The sequence below is a fragment of the Onychomys torridus genome, chromosome 2, assembly GCF_903995425.1.
Source record: "Onychomys torridus chromosome 2, mOncTor1.1, whole genome shotgun sequence".
Lineage (NCBI taxonomy): Eukaryota > Metazoa > Chordata > Mammalia > Rodentia > Cricetidae > Onychomys > Onychomys torridus.
Genome location: NC_050444.1, coordinates 113,178,596 through 113,194,747, shown reverse-complemented (window position 1 = coordinate 113,194,747; position 16,152 = coordinate 113,178,596). Strand labels below are relative to the sequence as shown.

Genomic DNA, 16,152 nt, shown 5'->3' with positions numbered 1-16,152 from the left:
TGATGGGAGTACATCATCTGCCTTTGGACTAGTACTCAGGAGGAGGATACATGAGGATCATGAGTTCAAATATATCCCTGAATTATTAATAACATCTAAGCCAATCGGAATCACAAGCACATATCTCAAGGGAATTTGTGAAAATATGAAAAACAAAGCCAGCAACAAAAAACCAACACCATTTTACAGACAACCTTACTTGAAAAGTATGATCACACACAGCCTGATATTTAAGTCAACAGTGGACCACTTAGATTATCCACACTTGAAGGAAGTAAATTACTTACCATGTTCACTTAGGACTAATGGTAGAGATCACTGCATTGTGATTTCTATCTTGAAACTTTTGAAGTTGATACTAAAGCGTGCTATACATGTGACAAAAACATTTAGTGATGTTTATTCTGTTGCCTTTATATTTCTCCTTTGCCTTTTGTTCATTTTCTTTTGTACTTTTCCTTGTGATAGGTATTTTTCTGCTGTAAAGAATCTATTTTTAATAAAAGAAAAAGTAAAAACAAGACATGTTGAAAGAATACAAGCTAAGCTTTACTAAGTATCTGTTCCTATACCTCTGTCTCCCTCTTTCTTGGATCTTGGAAAGTTAGGAACTTCAATCGTCGTTTTTCTTTTCAACAAAAAATTTGTAATTAGAATGCATGTCTACATGTTTAGTTCCTATGTATGTCTAGTTTGCTTCACAGTTTGAGGATCTCACATATTTGGCACAGAGTGAGAAGCTGCATGCTGGAGACCCCAATGTGTTCAGTAGTTTCCCTGGAAGAGCTGGGAGAAAACCAGCTGGAGATCATTATGTAAAGTGCAACAAACCAGATGCAGAAAGATAAACACAGCTTGTTTTCTGCAGGACTGACCTAGATTACACTGTGTGTGAGTAGATGGGGGCGGGGCCTGAGATGTGAAATGGGACCATGAGAGGGAAGGAACAGATCTTTAAGGGGGATTGGGAGAGAGTAATGAAAAACGTAGCCAAAACGCAGAAGGGGGATAATCTGTGTAAGTGCAGAACCTACAACAGTAGTATGGGGAAGCTGTAGGAGAGAGGAGGGGAAATGTGTGTGTATAAAGCAAATCCATTAATTTATGTACTAACCTTAAAGTAAATAGGGAGGGAGAAAGAAAATAAACTGATGAAGCAATAGAAAAGTTGCCTAACATACTCAAGGGCGGATTTCAATCCCTTACACTACATGAAAACAAAACAAGCGAACGAAAAAGAATCAAGACCAGGATGCTCCTTCAATGTTAACTAAGAATCCGTGGATTCCTTTATTCAGAGTTCATAGCACTGTCAAAGTGAGGTGAGTGTCACTCTTTCTTTTCCCAGGAAGGTTGCAGTCACTGGTGGAAGTTTGTTATAAAACAGGAGTCAGAAGCCCACGGCGTCCTCTGGAATTCATGCAAATCACAAACCCAGAGCCAGTGAGAAGCACTTCCTGAATAAGCGAGGCTCTTAGCCAGTCCAGACACGCTCAAGTGCCTCTTTTTAGAATCCACCACAGCTTCTCCACAGGAGGGCTCCAAAGCCTGTTGACCTGAACAGGAACTTGGGGAAGGGACGTAACCCAGAGCGGCGAGGTGGAGCCAGCGAGGCCGGCTCCTTGAGAAAACTCAGAAAAGTGAAAGGGCACTGGGCACAACATTCAGCTCAGGCTTGGCTTAGGGAGCTGAGAAGCAGGTTTCAGAGGAGGTTGCGGCTAAGCCAGAGACACAGCAGTGAGCACAGCTGGGTGAGGAGCCCGCAGGCGGAGAGATGGGCGGGGTCCTGTGGGGGACTGGGAGGGCATAGCCAAGGGGCTGGCTCATTCTGAGAACCACAGACAGTGACCCTGGAGACCTGCCCCAACTAAGACCCTCATTTCCCAGGAGAGGCTCGGGTACCAGCCATGCTCGCAGCCGCAGGCTCCCTGGTGGCCTCCATCTGGGCAGCGCTCCATCTCCAGACTCTGCTGCTGGCTGCTGTCATCTTCTTGTTTCTGGCTGACTACTTCAAAAACCGGCGCCCCAAGAACTATCCGCCAGGGCCGAGGCGCCTGCCCTTCGTGGGCTGCTTGTTCTATTTGGACATAAAGCAACCTCACATAGCCATACAGAAGGTAGGAAGGAAGGGGCGAAGGGGCCTTGCTGTGTTCTGGGACGGGATCCTGGCACCTGCAATGGGAGGACGTGGTTGTAGGCCGATGCTGGCAGCCGCTAACCCAGAGCTCAAAGAGTTGGAGACTTTCTTATTATCTGTCGATGTAAGATTTCCAGTGTGATTTTATGGCCAGAGAACGTACTGTGTATGATTTTAGTTCTTTTAAGTATGTCAAGGTGGATTGGAAGACATAATAATTTATCTTCATAAATATGCCATGCTAGTTTAAGAAATGGGGTGCCACAGATGTTATTCAGAGTACCAACCCAGTTTTGTTTTGTTTTTAATATATGGCCTCCTCTTGACCTGTATAAATATCAGTTCTCTTATTTTTTTCCAAGTGAGCATAATTTGGTCCTTCCACATCCTTGCTGACTGCTCACCAACTGATTTTATCAACTCCAGAGAAAGATGCACTGAATTCTCCAGCTTCACTGGGAGTCTGTCTGTCTTTTCATTCAGTCTGGAAGCTCTCCCCCTTGTATTGGAAAGACTGTTATGGGTACATAGGACGTAAAATTGGCAGCTCTTTCTGGTGAAGGACCATCTTCCCATGTAATGTGCCTCTTTATCCACAGTCATTTTCTTTGCTTAGATAGTCAGTACTCTGGCCATGTTTGATTATCCCTGTCACTTTCCATTACATGTGAAGATTGTCCGTGTCTGATTATTTATTGCTGTTTAAGGGTTTAAACCCATAACTTCCGTCCTCCCAGCCACTGCTCTGTGTTGTTCAACACTCACATGCAGCTCCTGAGACTTTGCTAACACCTTTTCCATGTGAAGTGAAGCAATCACAAACAGGGAGGAGCCTTCTCCCCTCTAGGACACACTGCTCAGGTGTTGTCCCCACACACTGAGACCCACGTCAGACACTGACCTGCTCTTCAGTGTCCAGTGCAGCTGGAACTCAAAGGCAGAGGAGTCTGTTGTCTCTGCCCCTTACTCATCCTCCATTACTGTCTTTTTTCCGACCTTTCAAATCCAGTTTCCTTTCTGACTTCAAGCATTTTCTCTCTCCATTCCTTCAGAGAAGGCTGCACAAATGTGGCAAAGGAGGAACTGAGCCCTTGTGTTTGATACCTCTGTTGAAGCTGGATCGACTCAGAAGGACAAAGGGCTAACTCTTGATCACACAGCAGGAAGAAACTTTGATACTACTTACACACTCTCATTCAACTCTGTTTGCACAAGCTTGCATATTCTACACCATCATGGACATTGGCTTCCCTTCTCTCTGTTTCCCTCTTCACCCAGGCTCCCCACCCCCTCACACTCAGGCCCCCTTCCCACTCTGTAACTCTAGATAAACTCCAAGGTCATTTGGATATCTCAAAGTCATTTCGTCTTCCTCAAACATTATGTAATGTCCGGAAATTCCCTCCACAAAGCAACAGCTTTGTCTTCTTGGCTACACTGCTTCTCATACAACTTGTTTGCCTTCTTGGGAAGATATGAATGTTCATTATGGTGAGGAGTTTTAAAGTTGATGAAATAGAGCATGGGCAATGCCATTCCTTTTCTCAGTGAGTACTACTATGACCAGAGACTCACCTTTCACCTTCATCCTCATCATCATGATTTTATGCCTCACATGCTTTGCTTATAAACATCTGGCTAATTTCTCAGAGATGCAGAGGGTGGCTGAGTGCCTAGAAAGAAAAAAAATGAAGTGATTTTCACATTTCTACTTTCATTTTTCCTTATAGAACTCAATGGGTGGAGGGATAATTTTTACCTTTCATACTAAGATTCTAAGTTTCAAAAGACAGAGCAACTTCCCCAAGAGTACAGTTAACCACAGAACCTACATGCTTACATCACTCCAGAGATACCAGGGAAATCTCCACTCCCAGCCCCCACCCTTCATTGCACTATCCATAGCTAACAGGGTATGGGGAGGGTACACTCTCCTCTGGCTGAATAGATATTTCAATGTATTAATAATTCCATACTTGCAACAGTAGACTTTAAAGACACATTTGGAGCCTTTGGCAGGTTAGGAACATAGTACTCTGCCTTCCCTGGCCTCCAGGATGCTTCAGATTAGAAATGTTGATTTCTTTAAAACACTTACAACTTCATAACGTAGTCTAGGGATACACTGATGATCATTCAATTAATTGACTGAACACAGGAGTGAAATGTTTTGAAGAAATTCTTAAAGTAGACAGGAGAAGAAAAACATCAGAAACATTCTCATTGCACCAAAATGCCTCCTCCACACACAAATACACAGGCTTCACTCAGTGTTGGTACATTGGTCAGTCACACAGGAAACTTCAGTATATAGCAGATGTTAAAGGAATTAGTCTCTGGGTAAACATGGATATTTTTAAAGCTACACCAAACACAGACAGACCTTTCTTGGCCTTTTTTACTCTATTCTCTGACTTCATTAAAGTTCAGGATGCTTTCAGGACTTTGCTTATTTGTTGCTACACATATCCTCATGCCTTCCTCTAGGGAAATAGGGCAGTTGCATACCTAATTCATATTTGCTGAATTCATTAGAAATTTTGTAAAGGGAAATTTCTATTCTTATTGAAATTGAACTTAATATGTAAGAAGAGAAAAAAATTTCAAAACATCTACCCAGAGGAAGATCATTGCCTCCACTACCAGTCTTTGTAGACATCTCAACATGAGTCCCATTGGCTATGCACATGCCTGCCATCTCTGGACACACAGACATGGGCTCACTCAACTGTAACTACTGAAATATTTTTCAGTTTGTGAAGAAATATGGGAACATTTTAAGCTTGGAGTTTGCTAATATACCCTCAGTGGTTGTAACTGGCATGCCCTTAATCAAAGAAGTCTTTACTCAATTGGAGCCAAATTTTCTGAATCGTCCTGTCACTTGTCTCCGAAAACATCTCTTTAAAAATAATGGTAAGTTCTGTGAGCAATATATGCTGTGCATTTTAATTTTTGTGACATGTTAAAGGTGCCTGTCTATAACTTGCCAACACTCCCATAAACCAACCCCATCATGAATTGCTATCTTTCAAGGAAACAGGATGCCACAATCCCTGAATGGAAGCACCCAGTGGAGGACTTACCATGTCTCTCTTCTAGACTTGGGAGGAACCACATGTCCTGTACACTAACTCTTGAGGCTCTGATAGAATGTCCAGGCAGAGACACTGTGCTCTCGATTCCATTTTCCCACTCCAACTCTCTGCCCTAGGAAAATAGATGTGAGTCAGCATCCTCTTGATACTGCTCTTCTTGATTATGACTCCTCATACTCTATCATGAAATGACATCATCCAGTTGTCTTTAGCCTTTTGGACAATACTATAACAGGCTGGTTTGAATACTTATTATCATTTCAAAAGTAACAATTAGGAGACAAAGACTTATATGAAAAGGATTTGAGGATTTCTCTGAAAGTTTCCTAATTGACAGAAGCCCTTATTGTATATGCCGTGATATTGATGAATGCTGAGTACACTAGAATATTCTTCCCCCATGCCTCTAGGCTCTCTGTGTGTGGCAGACTCATCCTTTCTACCTTCTTGAGTCATTTATTCATTCTTTACTGTGTGTCTTGGCTAGAATCTCTTCTATAAAACTTACTTACCTTGATAAAAAAAAAAAAAAACATGTATTATCCTATCCATGAGTACATTCCTGTTATTACGCTTAACATGAATTTATGAGATTTATGAGATCAAAGGGTTTTGGAATTAGAGAGACTGAAACTTGAATACACAGCTGCTATCTATTAACTAAATTTCTTTATAAAGTAAACTTTATCCCAGTGTCTCAGCTTTTGCATAAGGGGCAATGGGCCTGGGATTAATTTATAATAAGTGTATGGAATTTCTGAAATGCTAAATCATGTAAAATATAAGGTTTACTAAATTGTTTGATGTTTTAAATAACCAGTAAATATTAGTTCCCTTTCTTTGGGATTGTCTCTCTAGACAGCTGCCAAGTGCCTTACTGGCCTATCTCCTTTCCATCACATATCCATACCATTTGTCAGGTAATTTTAGATCAGAATCACAATACTATAACGCTGAATCTCTTCTTTCCAGGATTGATCTTCTCCAGTGGCCAGACATGGAAGGAACAAAGAAGATTTGCCCTGATGACACTGAGGAACTTTGGATTGGGAAAGAAGAGCTTAGAACAGTGTATGCAGGAGGAGGCCCGACACCTTGTGGAGGCCATAAGAGAGGAGAGAGGTGGGCATTTCACAGGGCAGGTGCTGAGGGATGTGGCCTTGTACAACAGATTCTTTTTTTTTTTTTTTTTTTTTTTTGCCAGAGCTGAGGATTGAACCCAGGGCCTTGTGCTTGCTAGGCAAGCACTCTACCACTGAGCTAAATCCCCAACCCCCAGATTCTTATTAAATGTCTGTCCTGGGCTTGTTCAAGCCTAGACACTGAAGCCTGAACAGTGAACTTATACCTATGACCCTGCCCTAGAGGGTTGTAACCCAGTGAACAAAACGGGTTATTAAACATTTTTTAAAATTTAAATCCTGGTCATCAATCTGACTTTACAGCCATTGGCAGAAACCTTGGATCAAGTCAGCCCATGTGTGTCCTATGGCCAGAGCCCATTATTTCATTCTCTGCATTCTCCAATATTTATGTAGGGGGAGGGGCAGCTGGAAGATTGTTTTGTTTTGTTTTGTTTTTATCATTTGGAGTTAATTGTTTATAGACAATAGAAGTAGAAATATCTTTAAACAACTCAGCTCTTTCCCCATCTCCAGGACAGCCTTTTGACCCTCATTTCAATATCAACAATGCGGTTTCCAATATCATTTGCTCTGTCACCTTTGGGGAACGCTTTGAGTACCAGGACAGTCAATTTCAGGAGATGTTGAGGCTACTGGATGAGGCCACATGTTTGGAGGCATCAGTGATGTGCCAGGTAAGCACTTGACCTTCTCATATCTTGGGAAGGGTATTAAAATGGGACTAATTCGAACAGACATTTTTGTGCCATCCTCATTTTTGTGTTTTAGGGCTTTTGAAGTTAAAATATAGTATCTTAAAGTTGAGTTTAACACAGATGTATTCAAATCTATCTATTGATTTTAGTGTTGTTGATAATATGCAAAACCCTTGCACGAGATAACCACATTTCTAATACTTAAATGAAGTACCAACATTTGCTGGATGTCCATGCTGTTGGTGGTGACTTACCAGCTCAGCTTATTTGATATTCTTCTGTGTATGCTGTTCTTTGTTAAGGGTTGGCAAAATATGTGACTATCTGTTAATAATTCTTTCTCCATGTTTGGACTTTTGACTTGTTTCCAGACGTGTGATGTTAAATAATGTTGCAGTGGATATTCTGGTACAAGTGTTCATGTGAACCCATTCAGTTCATTTATCTAGAATTTGCATCTGCACATAAAACATAACTCAAAGTTCAAAATTGAGTCCTATTTTTACATTGCAATCAACACTTGGTACTGTAAATCTTGTGATTCATAAACAGACATGCAGTTTGCTGCTCAATCTTCATCCCCAGCTTGGGAAGCCTATGTCCAAATTTTTGTCCCTTTAATCCAAATATTTTGGATTAAAATATTTCTTCCAAATATTTTCTACAGCTTACTGGTGTCTCAGCCGTATTACTAGATGTGAAAGATGGTTTTTTGTTTGCTTGTGTTTTGTTTTATTGAGACAGGGTTTCTCTGTGTAGTTTTGGTGCCTGTCCTGGATCTCTGACTCTAAACCAGGCTGGCCTCATACTCACAGAGATCTGCCAGGGTCTGCCTCCTGAGTGCTGGGGTTAAAGGAGTGTGCCACCACCACCCAGCTAGGAAGACAGTTTTAAAGGAAAATTAATTCTTAAGGTTATCCACCTATGTTTCCTAGCATTCATGTGGCTACCTTGGTATAAATATGTGTGAGGTCGTGTATACATCTGTACTTATTTAAACGATGTGTTCTTGATGTACCATTTGTCCTGGCATCAATTACATGTCATTATTAAAATGTTTTAATTGCTTCAGTTAAAAAAAAAAGCGCACTTTAGTTTTGCAAACTGCAAGATCATGTAACAATAGGAAACATATAATTAGGATCGACTACGCATGTATGAATCAGGTCCAAAAAGTGTCAGCACACAACCAGTCATACTTCACTTATACAAGTGTCCCACTACTGCCTCTGACCTAGAGTTATGTGGCAAATTACAGGCATCTCTGTTATAACTGTGCTGGTTAGAGCATCTAATGTACTAAACTTCCCTAGTTTTTAAAGTGGTTTTCTATTAGATTAATTTAGATAGCAAAGGGTATCATCATGACATCTTCATACATGTACCACTATAATTTTTCTTATTGCTTCCTTTCCCCAATCCAGCTAGTTCCCGTTCTCCCCAATTATTCTCAGTTCTGCTTGCCTATCATGTGTACTAATTTTACTCCTTTATGTGGAGTCTATTTTCACCCCCTTCAGTTCTCTTTGACTCTTCTTTCCCTTGCCTCTCCACATCTCCCTTTTAATTTTTTGACCTGTAAAGGCGGTAGTTTTGTTGCCTTGATTTTCCATGTTTCTTGTATTTTTTTTTCAGTTTGTCTATTAACTTTAGTTTATGTGTATGATTGTATGTAAGGGCACCACATGCATGCGGCAGCTGCTATGTGGGTACTGGGGGTCAAACTCCGGTCCTCTGTAAGCAAAGGTGCACCTATGTTTCCTAGAAGTCATGTCTTAACCTCTGAGTTCTTAACCTCTGAGCCATCTCTTCAGCCCCCATTTCTTGTATTTCTATGTTGTTGTTTTTGCAGCTGTTGGGTTGGGTATAATTTCTGGAATTTTTAAATCCATAATACCTCTCTGTGAGAAGAAAACAAACTGTGGTAGCAGCAACAAGTTCCTATCTTGCGAAATATAGAAGCACACACAAATTCAATTGTAGCTCTTTAATGTGTCACCAGTGGCTACAGAAGTGAAACAATGTCCAAAACACTGAATGTGCTATGAAGTTTCAAAATTATTTAATGTAGTGCTAAAGTAATAAATGAATGAGATACCTAAAGGTGACAGGGAAGAGAGCACAAAAATAAGGTAAAATAATTTAAGGGAGAAGCAGGGAGGAAAAGAATATTATACACAGGAAAAAATTAAAATGGGGGGAGACAAAAATAGATTTAACATTAGTTAAAAAAAGTTCAAAAGTCAATGTAAGAAGAGGAATAAAAAGTTTAAGGTGTATTATTTTTAAAAGCCAATAAGATAAATTCAAGAAATAAATGTAAAGGAGAGCATAGAATGCAAATAAATAAATAAAAAGAAAAGAATGTCTGCTGCTAAAAATGAAAGGCATAAACATAATTAGATGAATGCATGAAAGAGAGTAAGAAGTGTGTTGAGGAAATGGCTCAGCACATGAGGGTTTTACTGCAAAGTCTGACAATGTGAATTTGATCCTGGGAATTTACAGAATGGAAGAACAGAGCCATGTTCCTCAGGTTGTCCTCTGACCTCCACATATGTACCATGACATATGAGCATAGGTGTACATACACAAAATAAATAAGTAAATAAATAAATAAATAAATAAGCATATAAATAAATGTAAAATTATTTTATTTTAAAAATTTTAAGTGAAAATAAAGCAAAAATTTTCGCTGAATGTGTAGAAAAATAATCACATAGAAAAAGAAAAAATGTTGAATCAGCTTTTCAGGACTTCAAAAATTAAAAGCTGCAATTTAAACACATGGAAATAGCAAGTGAACTCATGGGCTTTTGTTAGTCTTTTGTTTTGTGCTATTGCTGAGTCTGATGTCTACCAGAATTATCGCCATAGCATAGCTGCCATTTTTCTTATTTATATATTAGGAGCCTCTGCTGTCCACACTGAGCTTGCATTCCATTGAGTGGGCATAACCTTTCACCCTTCCATGATTCCTCAGATCCAGGTCTAATGGGAGTTGGGGAAGCAATGACAGTGCTAAGATCAGTCTACACCAGGGAGCTGCCTTTGTACTTTCAGGGCTCCCAATTACCCGATGGAGGAATGCACCATGGATACCCTGTGTACCCCTAAAACTCTGGAGTTCTCTTGTTCAGCAACAATGAAAGAAAACTGGAGCATATGTTCAGACTCACAGCTGCCAAACTCCAGGGTTATTGTCAGCTGATGAGCTCTGTTCTAGCCCATTGAGGGTGGGGGAATCTCTACACATTTCTCAGCCTGATCCAGCCACTTACTGTCTGCCATACTTTAGCCTGTTTGTGTTAGGTCCTCTTGTCAGCAACTATCTTTCTGGACCTTCTCTCACCCAGAGGATATAGTGAGAGACTACCTTGGGATTCTTGGACTCTTGAATGCGCCATGATCTCAGGCCTTTGGGTCTCTCAGGTTGAATAATTGATTGTCTCTCAAATTGGCACCCAGCTGCTCCCCTTCAAATCAAATTAGCATGACACACTGGTCATGTGTTTACTGACCCATTGACAAAAAGCATCAGTATAACCAGAAGCTGTGCCTATAGAACTGTGAGCTGTTATGTGGGTCTGCTAGTTTTCTAATTAATGGCTGACCCTTTTAGAAGGATCTCTGAGCCCCCCCCCCCCCCCCCGCCTAAGGGGAAACTCCTGGATCTAGGTGTGTCCTGCTTGTTCTTTATCTTTTCCAGGACCCTTTCCATCCCTTCATGGGTTCCCGAAGCTTTTCCTCTATTCTCCCTGGAATAGAGTCCGCTTTTCTTGTCTTGTCTGTCTTTGTTATTGGCTCTCAGAAGCAACTTCTAGCACACCATATTACCTGGAACTCTGACTTTATATTTTCTTTTTTTATGTTCAGTTAAATTTATTTTCCATAGAACTGATTACCAAAGAATTAATTTAGACAATTTTTTCAGTCACTTAAATTTCCTTTTGTATTACTATGTATTAAACATTTATCATAGAATACCAACTCAAACATTACTGAAGAATTAAAGAAGAATATCTCTTCCCTCTTTTTACTCTTCTAAAGTCCTCAAATAAAGACCTAGTTTATAATCTTGATTCTGGGAATTTCAAATTTTATTCTACTTAAAGCCAAGTATACATTTACACAGATACATGTAGCAGAATCTTAAAACGTCTTACTAATAAAATCAAACCTGAAGCTAGTTATTGGGGTGAGTGCCAGAAGATCAAAGAAGCAGAACAAGTCACAGCTACCTCACCTCACCAGTTCCCCAGCTGATCCTGTTTCCTCAGACTGGAATCCTCTGAGTCCTCATCCGAATGAATATCATCTGAACTGCTTCTCAAAAGCCTGAGGCTTAACCAGCTAAAAGCTTCTGGTTTCTGGTCCTCACACCTTATATACCTTTCTGGTTTCTGCCATCACTCCCTGGGATTAAAGACTCACTTTCTGGGATTAAAGGTGTAAGTCACCCTGTTTGGCTGTATCCTTGAATACACAGAGATCCAGGTAGATCTCTGCCTCTAGAATGCTAGGATTAAAGGTGTGAGCTACCACTGCCTATCCTCTATGTTTAATATTGTGGCTGTTCTATTCTCTGACTGCAGATAAGTTTATTAGGGTGCACAATATTTTGGGGAACACAATACCACCACAGATACACATACATATATTCTTCTCACAAAAATTAAACTAGATTTATACTTTAATTTGATGATATTTTTTGAGAGTAAAAAAATGTTTCTTGGCAAGAGATATTGAGACCATGATTGGAAAAAGCACAGGGACAAACAGCCAAACTAGTGGAAACATATGAACTATGAACCAATAGCTGCGGAGCCCCCATGGAACTGGATCAGGCCCTCTGGATAAGTGAGACAGTCGATTAGCTTGAACTATTTAGGAGGTCCCCAGGCAGTAGGACCAGGACCTGTCCTTAGTGCATGAGCTGGATTTTTGGAACCTAAGGCCTATGCTGGGACACTTTGCTCAGCCTAGGTGAAGGGAAGAGGGGACTAGACCTGCCTCAACTGAATCTACGAGGCTGAGCTGAATTCCCAGGGGAATACTTGCCTTGGAGGAAATGGGAATGGAGGGTGGATTGGGGGGAGGGCTGGGGAAGGGGGTGGGGGTGTGGGGGGGAAGGGAGGAGGGAGGACAGGGGAACCCATGGCTGATATGTAAAATTAAATTAATTATAAAATTTAAAAAAATAAAGGAAGACAGTAGATGTTAAGTTCTTACCACAGTGGGTACATATTTATGCACACACTGGTGAACACACACACATATATAGATACAGACGTTGTGTTTTTTTTACAGTATACTTGGATACACATAAATTTTAATGTTCTCTCTTCCCAGTTAGGAGTGTTCTTTATGTCTGTTACTCTTTTCTTCCTTCAAGACTATTTCATCATACGAGCTGCTCTACTTTCCTGTGGTCTTCATCTGCAAAATTACTTTCTGTTTTTCATTTTTAACCTCTCCATACACTTCTGTTCTAGAGGGTTCCCTGTAAACCAGTAGTTTTTAACCTGTGGGTCATGACCCCATGCTGGGGGTCACCACATCATGAAGAACTGTAATAAAGGGTTTCGGTATTAGGAAGGTTGAGAACTACTGCTAAAGCAACATCAATTACTTATAAATGTTATATCAAATTTGATAAACATTATCTTTTTATTAGAACATTTATTCCCTTTTATTAAGAGTGTTAAGATATGAAGGGGCTGGAGAGATGGATTGGCAATTGGGAACACAAACTGTTTTTGCAGAAATCCAAATTTGGTTCCAAGCACTCATGTTGGGTGGCCACAACACCTGTTTCTCCAGGCAAGTGGACCCATGAGCTCATTATGAACCTCATACCCATGAATAAAAACAAAATAAATATTCTTGAATTATTAAATTATAAGTACTAATTTGTGATTATTTGGTAGCTTATAATTATCTGAGTTCTCTCATGTTTTAAGTTATTATTAAATGTCCTCATTTAATACCTCCAAGTATTAATTTAGAAGACTTGTACTCTTTTCTATTACTTTAGTTTTTACCTTAAAATCTGATAGTTGTAGGGGCTAGAGAGATTGCTCAGCAGTTACGAATATTAGTTGTTCTTACATAGAAATGGAGTTCAGTTCCCAGCATCTATATAGTGGCTCACAACCACCCATAACTCTGCTGTCAGGATATCCAATACCCTCTTCTGTCTTCTGCAGGCACCAGACATGCAAATGATGCGTATGCATGCATTCAGGCAAAACATACATAAAACAAATAAATCCAAATAAAATTGATACTTGTAACAGCCAGCATCTAGGACAAATATTTTTTATTGAATGAATTTATTTTTTCCAACCCGATCACAGTTTCCTCCCCCTCCTTCCTCTCCTCTAGTCCCTTCCCCCAACTTCAATCCCCTTTCCCTCCCTCTCCCCCATCCACTTCTCCTCCTTTCTCTTCAGAAAAGGGCAGGCCTCCCTTGGATATCAGCCAGCCATGGCATATTAAGTTGTAGTAAGACAAGGCCCCTCCTCTCCTATTAAGGCTGGATGAGGCAACCCAGCAGGAGGGAAGGGTCCCAAAAGTAGGTAACAGAGTCAAAGATAGCCTCTTTCCCCCCTGTTAGGAATCCCACTAGAAGACCAAGCTACACAACTCTAACATGTGCAGAGAACTTAGATCAGACCCATATAAGTTCTCTGGTTGTCGGTTCAGTCTGGGTGGACCCCTATGAACCCAGGTTAGTTGATTTTATAGGTTTTCTTGTGGTGTGGGACAAATATTCTTATCCTCCCTAAAGCAATGCAAGATCTTTAGCACACTAGTTCTGAATTGTTTCCTACCTTACTATCCTCACGTATTTTAGTTTGTTTTTATTTTAAAAAGATCACATACAATTAATTCATTGATACATTCTCTTTTGATCATCCCTCATGTAATTAGAGCCTCGTCTTCAGTTCAGTTTAGAGTGTTAAAATCCTTACACAATTGAAATGCCTGCGGACGGTAGGGTATGGAGTAAGAATGAAACAGGGTCAAGACGCCTTCACTATCCCACTGTAAGAAAGACAAGAAAGGAAAAGACAAGACAGTCTTGAAATGTGGCACCATGGTTTCCTCATGACTATCTTATTTTTTTTCCAATCAGCTCTACAATATCTTTCCAAAGATACTTCATTATCTTCCTGGATCACACCAAACAGTTTTCAGAAACTGGGAAAAACTGAAATTGTTTGTTTCTGATATTATTGAAAATCACCGCAAAGACTGGGACCCTGATGAGCCGAGAGACTTCATTGATGCTTTCCTCAAGGAAATGACAAAGGTGGGGAAGATGCCTGCTGTGTTGTCTTCTTCTTGCAGAAGAAGCAACAGTTTAATAGTTTCTAATTGATCCTGCAGCATGTTTCCTTCAGGTTTTTGGTTTGACATAACACAGATGTGTTCCTGCCTAGTACTGCATGCTCCCAGTATGCCTGCCTGTTTACCAGGCAAGCTTCATATGGAAATTGTGAGAATTCGTTACTTTGGCTCTTCCCAATTCTACTGGACACAGATACCTTTCTCCATGTCTCCTTCCTTCATCTTCAATGCCAAAACTGTAACTTCTGTTTCTCCATGATCACTGTTTCCATCTTCATACCTCATCTCTTCAATTCTGAACCTTGATCTCTCTCTTATAAGAATAACTCTATATAATCTTCATTTTGAAAATGAATCACATATACAAGGTTTACTATGGAGTATCAAGCAATATGCTCAGAAATGAATAGATGGACAGCTCTGTGGATCATTACTTAATACCCTACAGGAAAATTAAATGAAAAGGGTATGGTACTTATTAGGTATAAGATAGCATTAATTCAGGATTGTTAGGGTCATTAGAAATAGAGTTCATAGTCTATCTTTTTGTGTTTCTCTCTTAGCTTCTACCCATATGTGAATGAGCAGTACCACAAATGAAAGTAGCAATTAAACTTCAGAGTCCAATTTTGTTACAAGTTGGTCTTGGGCCAGTTACTGACTCCATCTCATCTACCACAGCAAGATATAAGCAATGTACAGCTGAATGCAAGAGTTTAACATTTAGATGAGGCCTTCTGACATGTAATAAAAGCCATCCAATAATATACAAGAGCCAGTTGGATCTGTTTGTTACTTTTGCATCACTGTTATAGTATCTGGCAAAAATAACTCAAGAGAGATTCATTTTCATTCACAGTTTTAGGGAGTTGGGTCCATCATCACCACAAAGAAGGAATGACAGAGTAGCTTAGACCATGGTGTCAAAAACCCATGGTGAAGTCTGTTCACATAATAATGCATTAGGGATCAGAAACAAAGGCAAGATCCAGGGCCCTAATATAACCTTAAGAATGCTGCCCTAGGAGCATCCTCCATCTAGGTCCTTCCCCTTCCCCCAATATTATAGAACCTCCAAAAATACTTCAGACAACTAGAAACCAAGCATTGATAAAGTGATCCTGCAGTAATTCTGAAATTTCATTTCAGATCCAAACCATACACAAAGCAGCCTTGATATTACTAGATTTACTGGTACACATCACTGGATTGATGTCATAACTTGGATATATGGGATTATGGGTTCCTCCCCTGAACAGAGGAAGAATAGTAATTTTTCATTTTCTCTTATTTCATTTTCCTTGAATAATATTGATAAAAGCAATGCTGTTTTTTTTTCTTCAGAGGAAGCAGTGAATAATTATTTGTCATCTATAGGTGTTAGGCCATCAGTATTAAAATCAATCACAAAAATTTATTTTCCAGAGGAAGCTAGTAAAAAATGATGATGTGTCATAAAAATTTAATTGATGGAATCAGAAAGTCTTCACTAGGAAAGATGAATGGTGAGATCAGAGAATCTGAGACCATTGAGAATCACTTGATTCTTTCTGGTATCAACAAAAGCATTTGTTGAATATTAACTGTGTTCCTGTGGTATCTCATATGATTGATAATGACATGTTAAGGTGTATTTCTTATTTTCATTTTATAGAACTGGAGCAAAGAAATGTTAAGTGAGTGCCCTGGACCAAGTAGTGACTTAGTGATGTGACTGATAC

General features: G+C 39.8%; 1 protein-coding gene across 3 annotated transcripts in view; it reads left to right on the top strand.

The window, feature by feature from the left end:
- The first annotated feature begins 1,542 nt into the window (after window positions 1-1,542).
- Window positions 1,543-16,152, top strand: part of LOC118577324 (cytochrome P450 2J3) — a 28,181-nt gene continuing 13,571 nt past the window's right edge. The window contains exons 1-6 of one of the 3 annotated variants that reach the window (XM_036177476.1): window positions 1,543-1,751; window positions 1,888-2,117; window positions 4,891-5,053; window positions 6,208-6,357; window positions 6,894-7,054; window positions 14,217-14,393. In XM_036177476.1, the coding sequence (XP_036033369.1) occupies window positions 1,908-2,117; window positions 4,891-5,053; window positions 6,208-6,357; window positions 6,894-7,054; window positions 14,217-14,393 (861 nt within the window). In that variant the 5' untranslated portion in view covers window positions 1,543-1,751; window positions 1,888-1,907. The other 2 variants (XM_036177475.1, XM_036177477.1) reach the window with 2 other exon arrangements.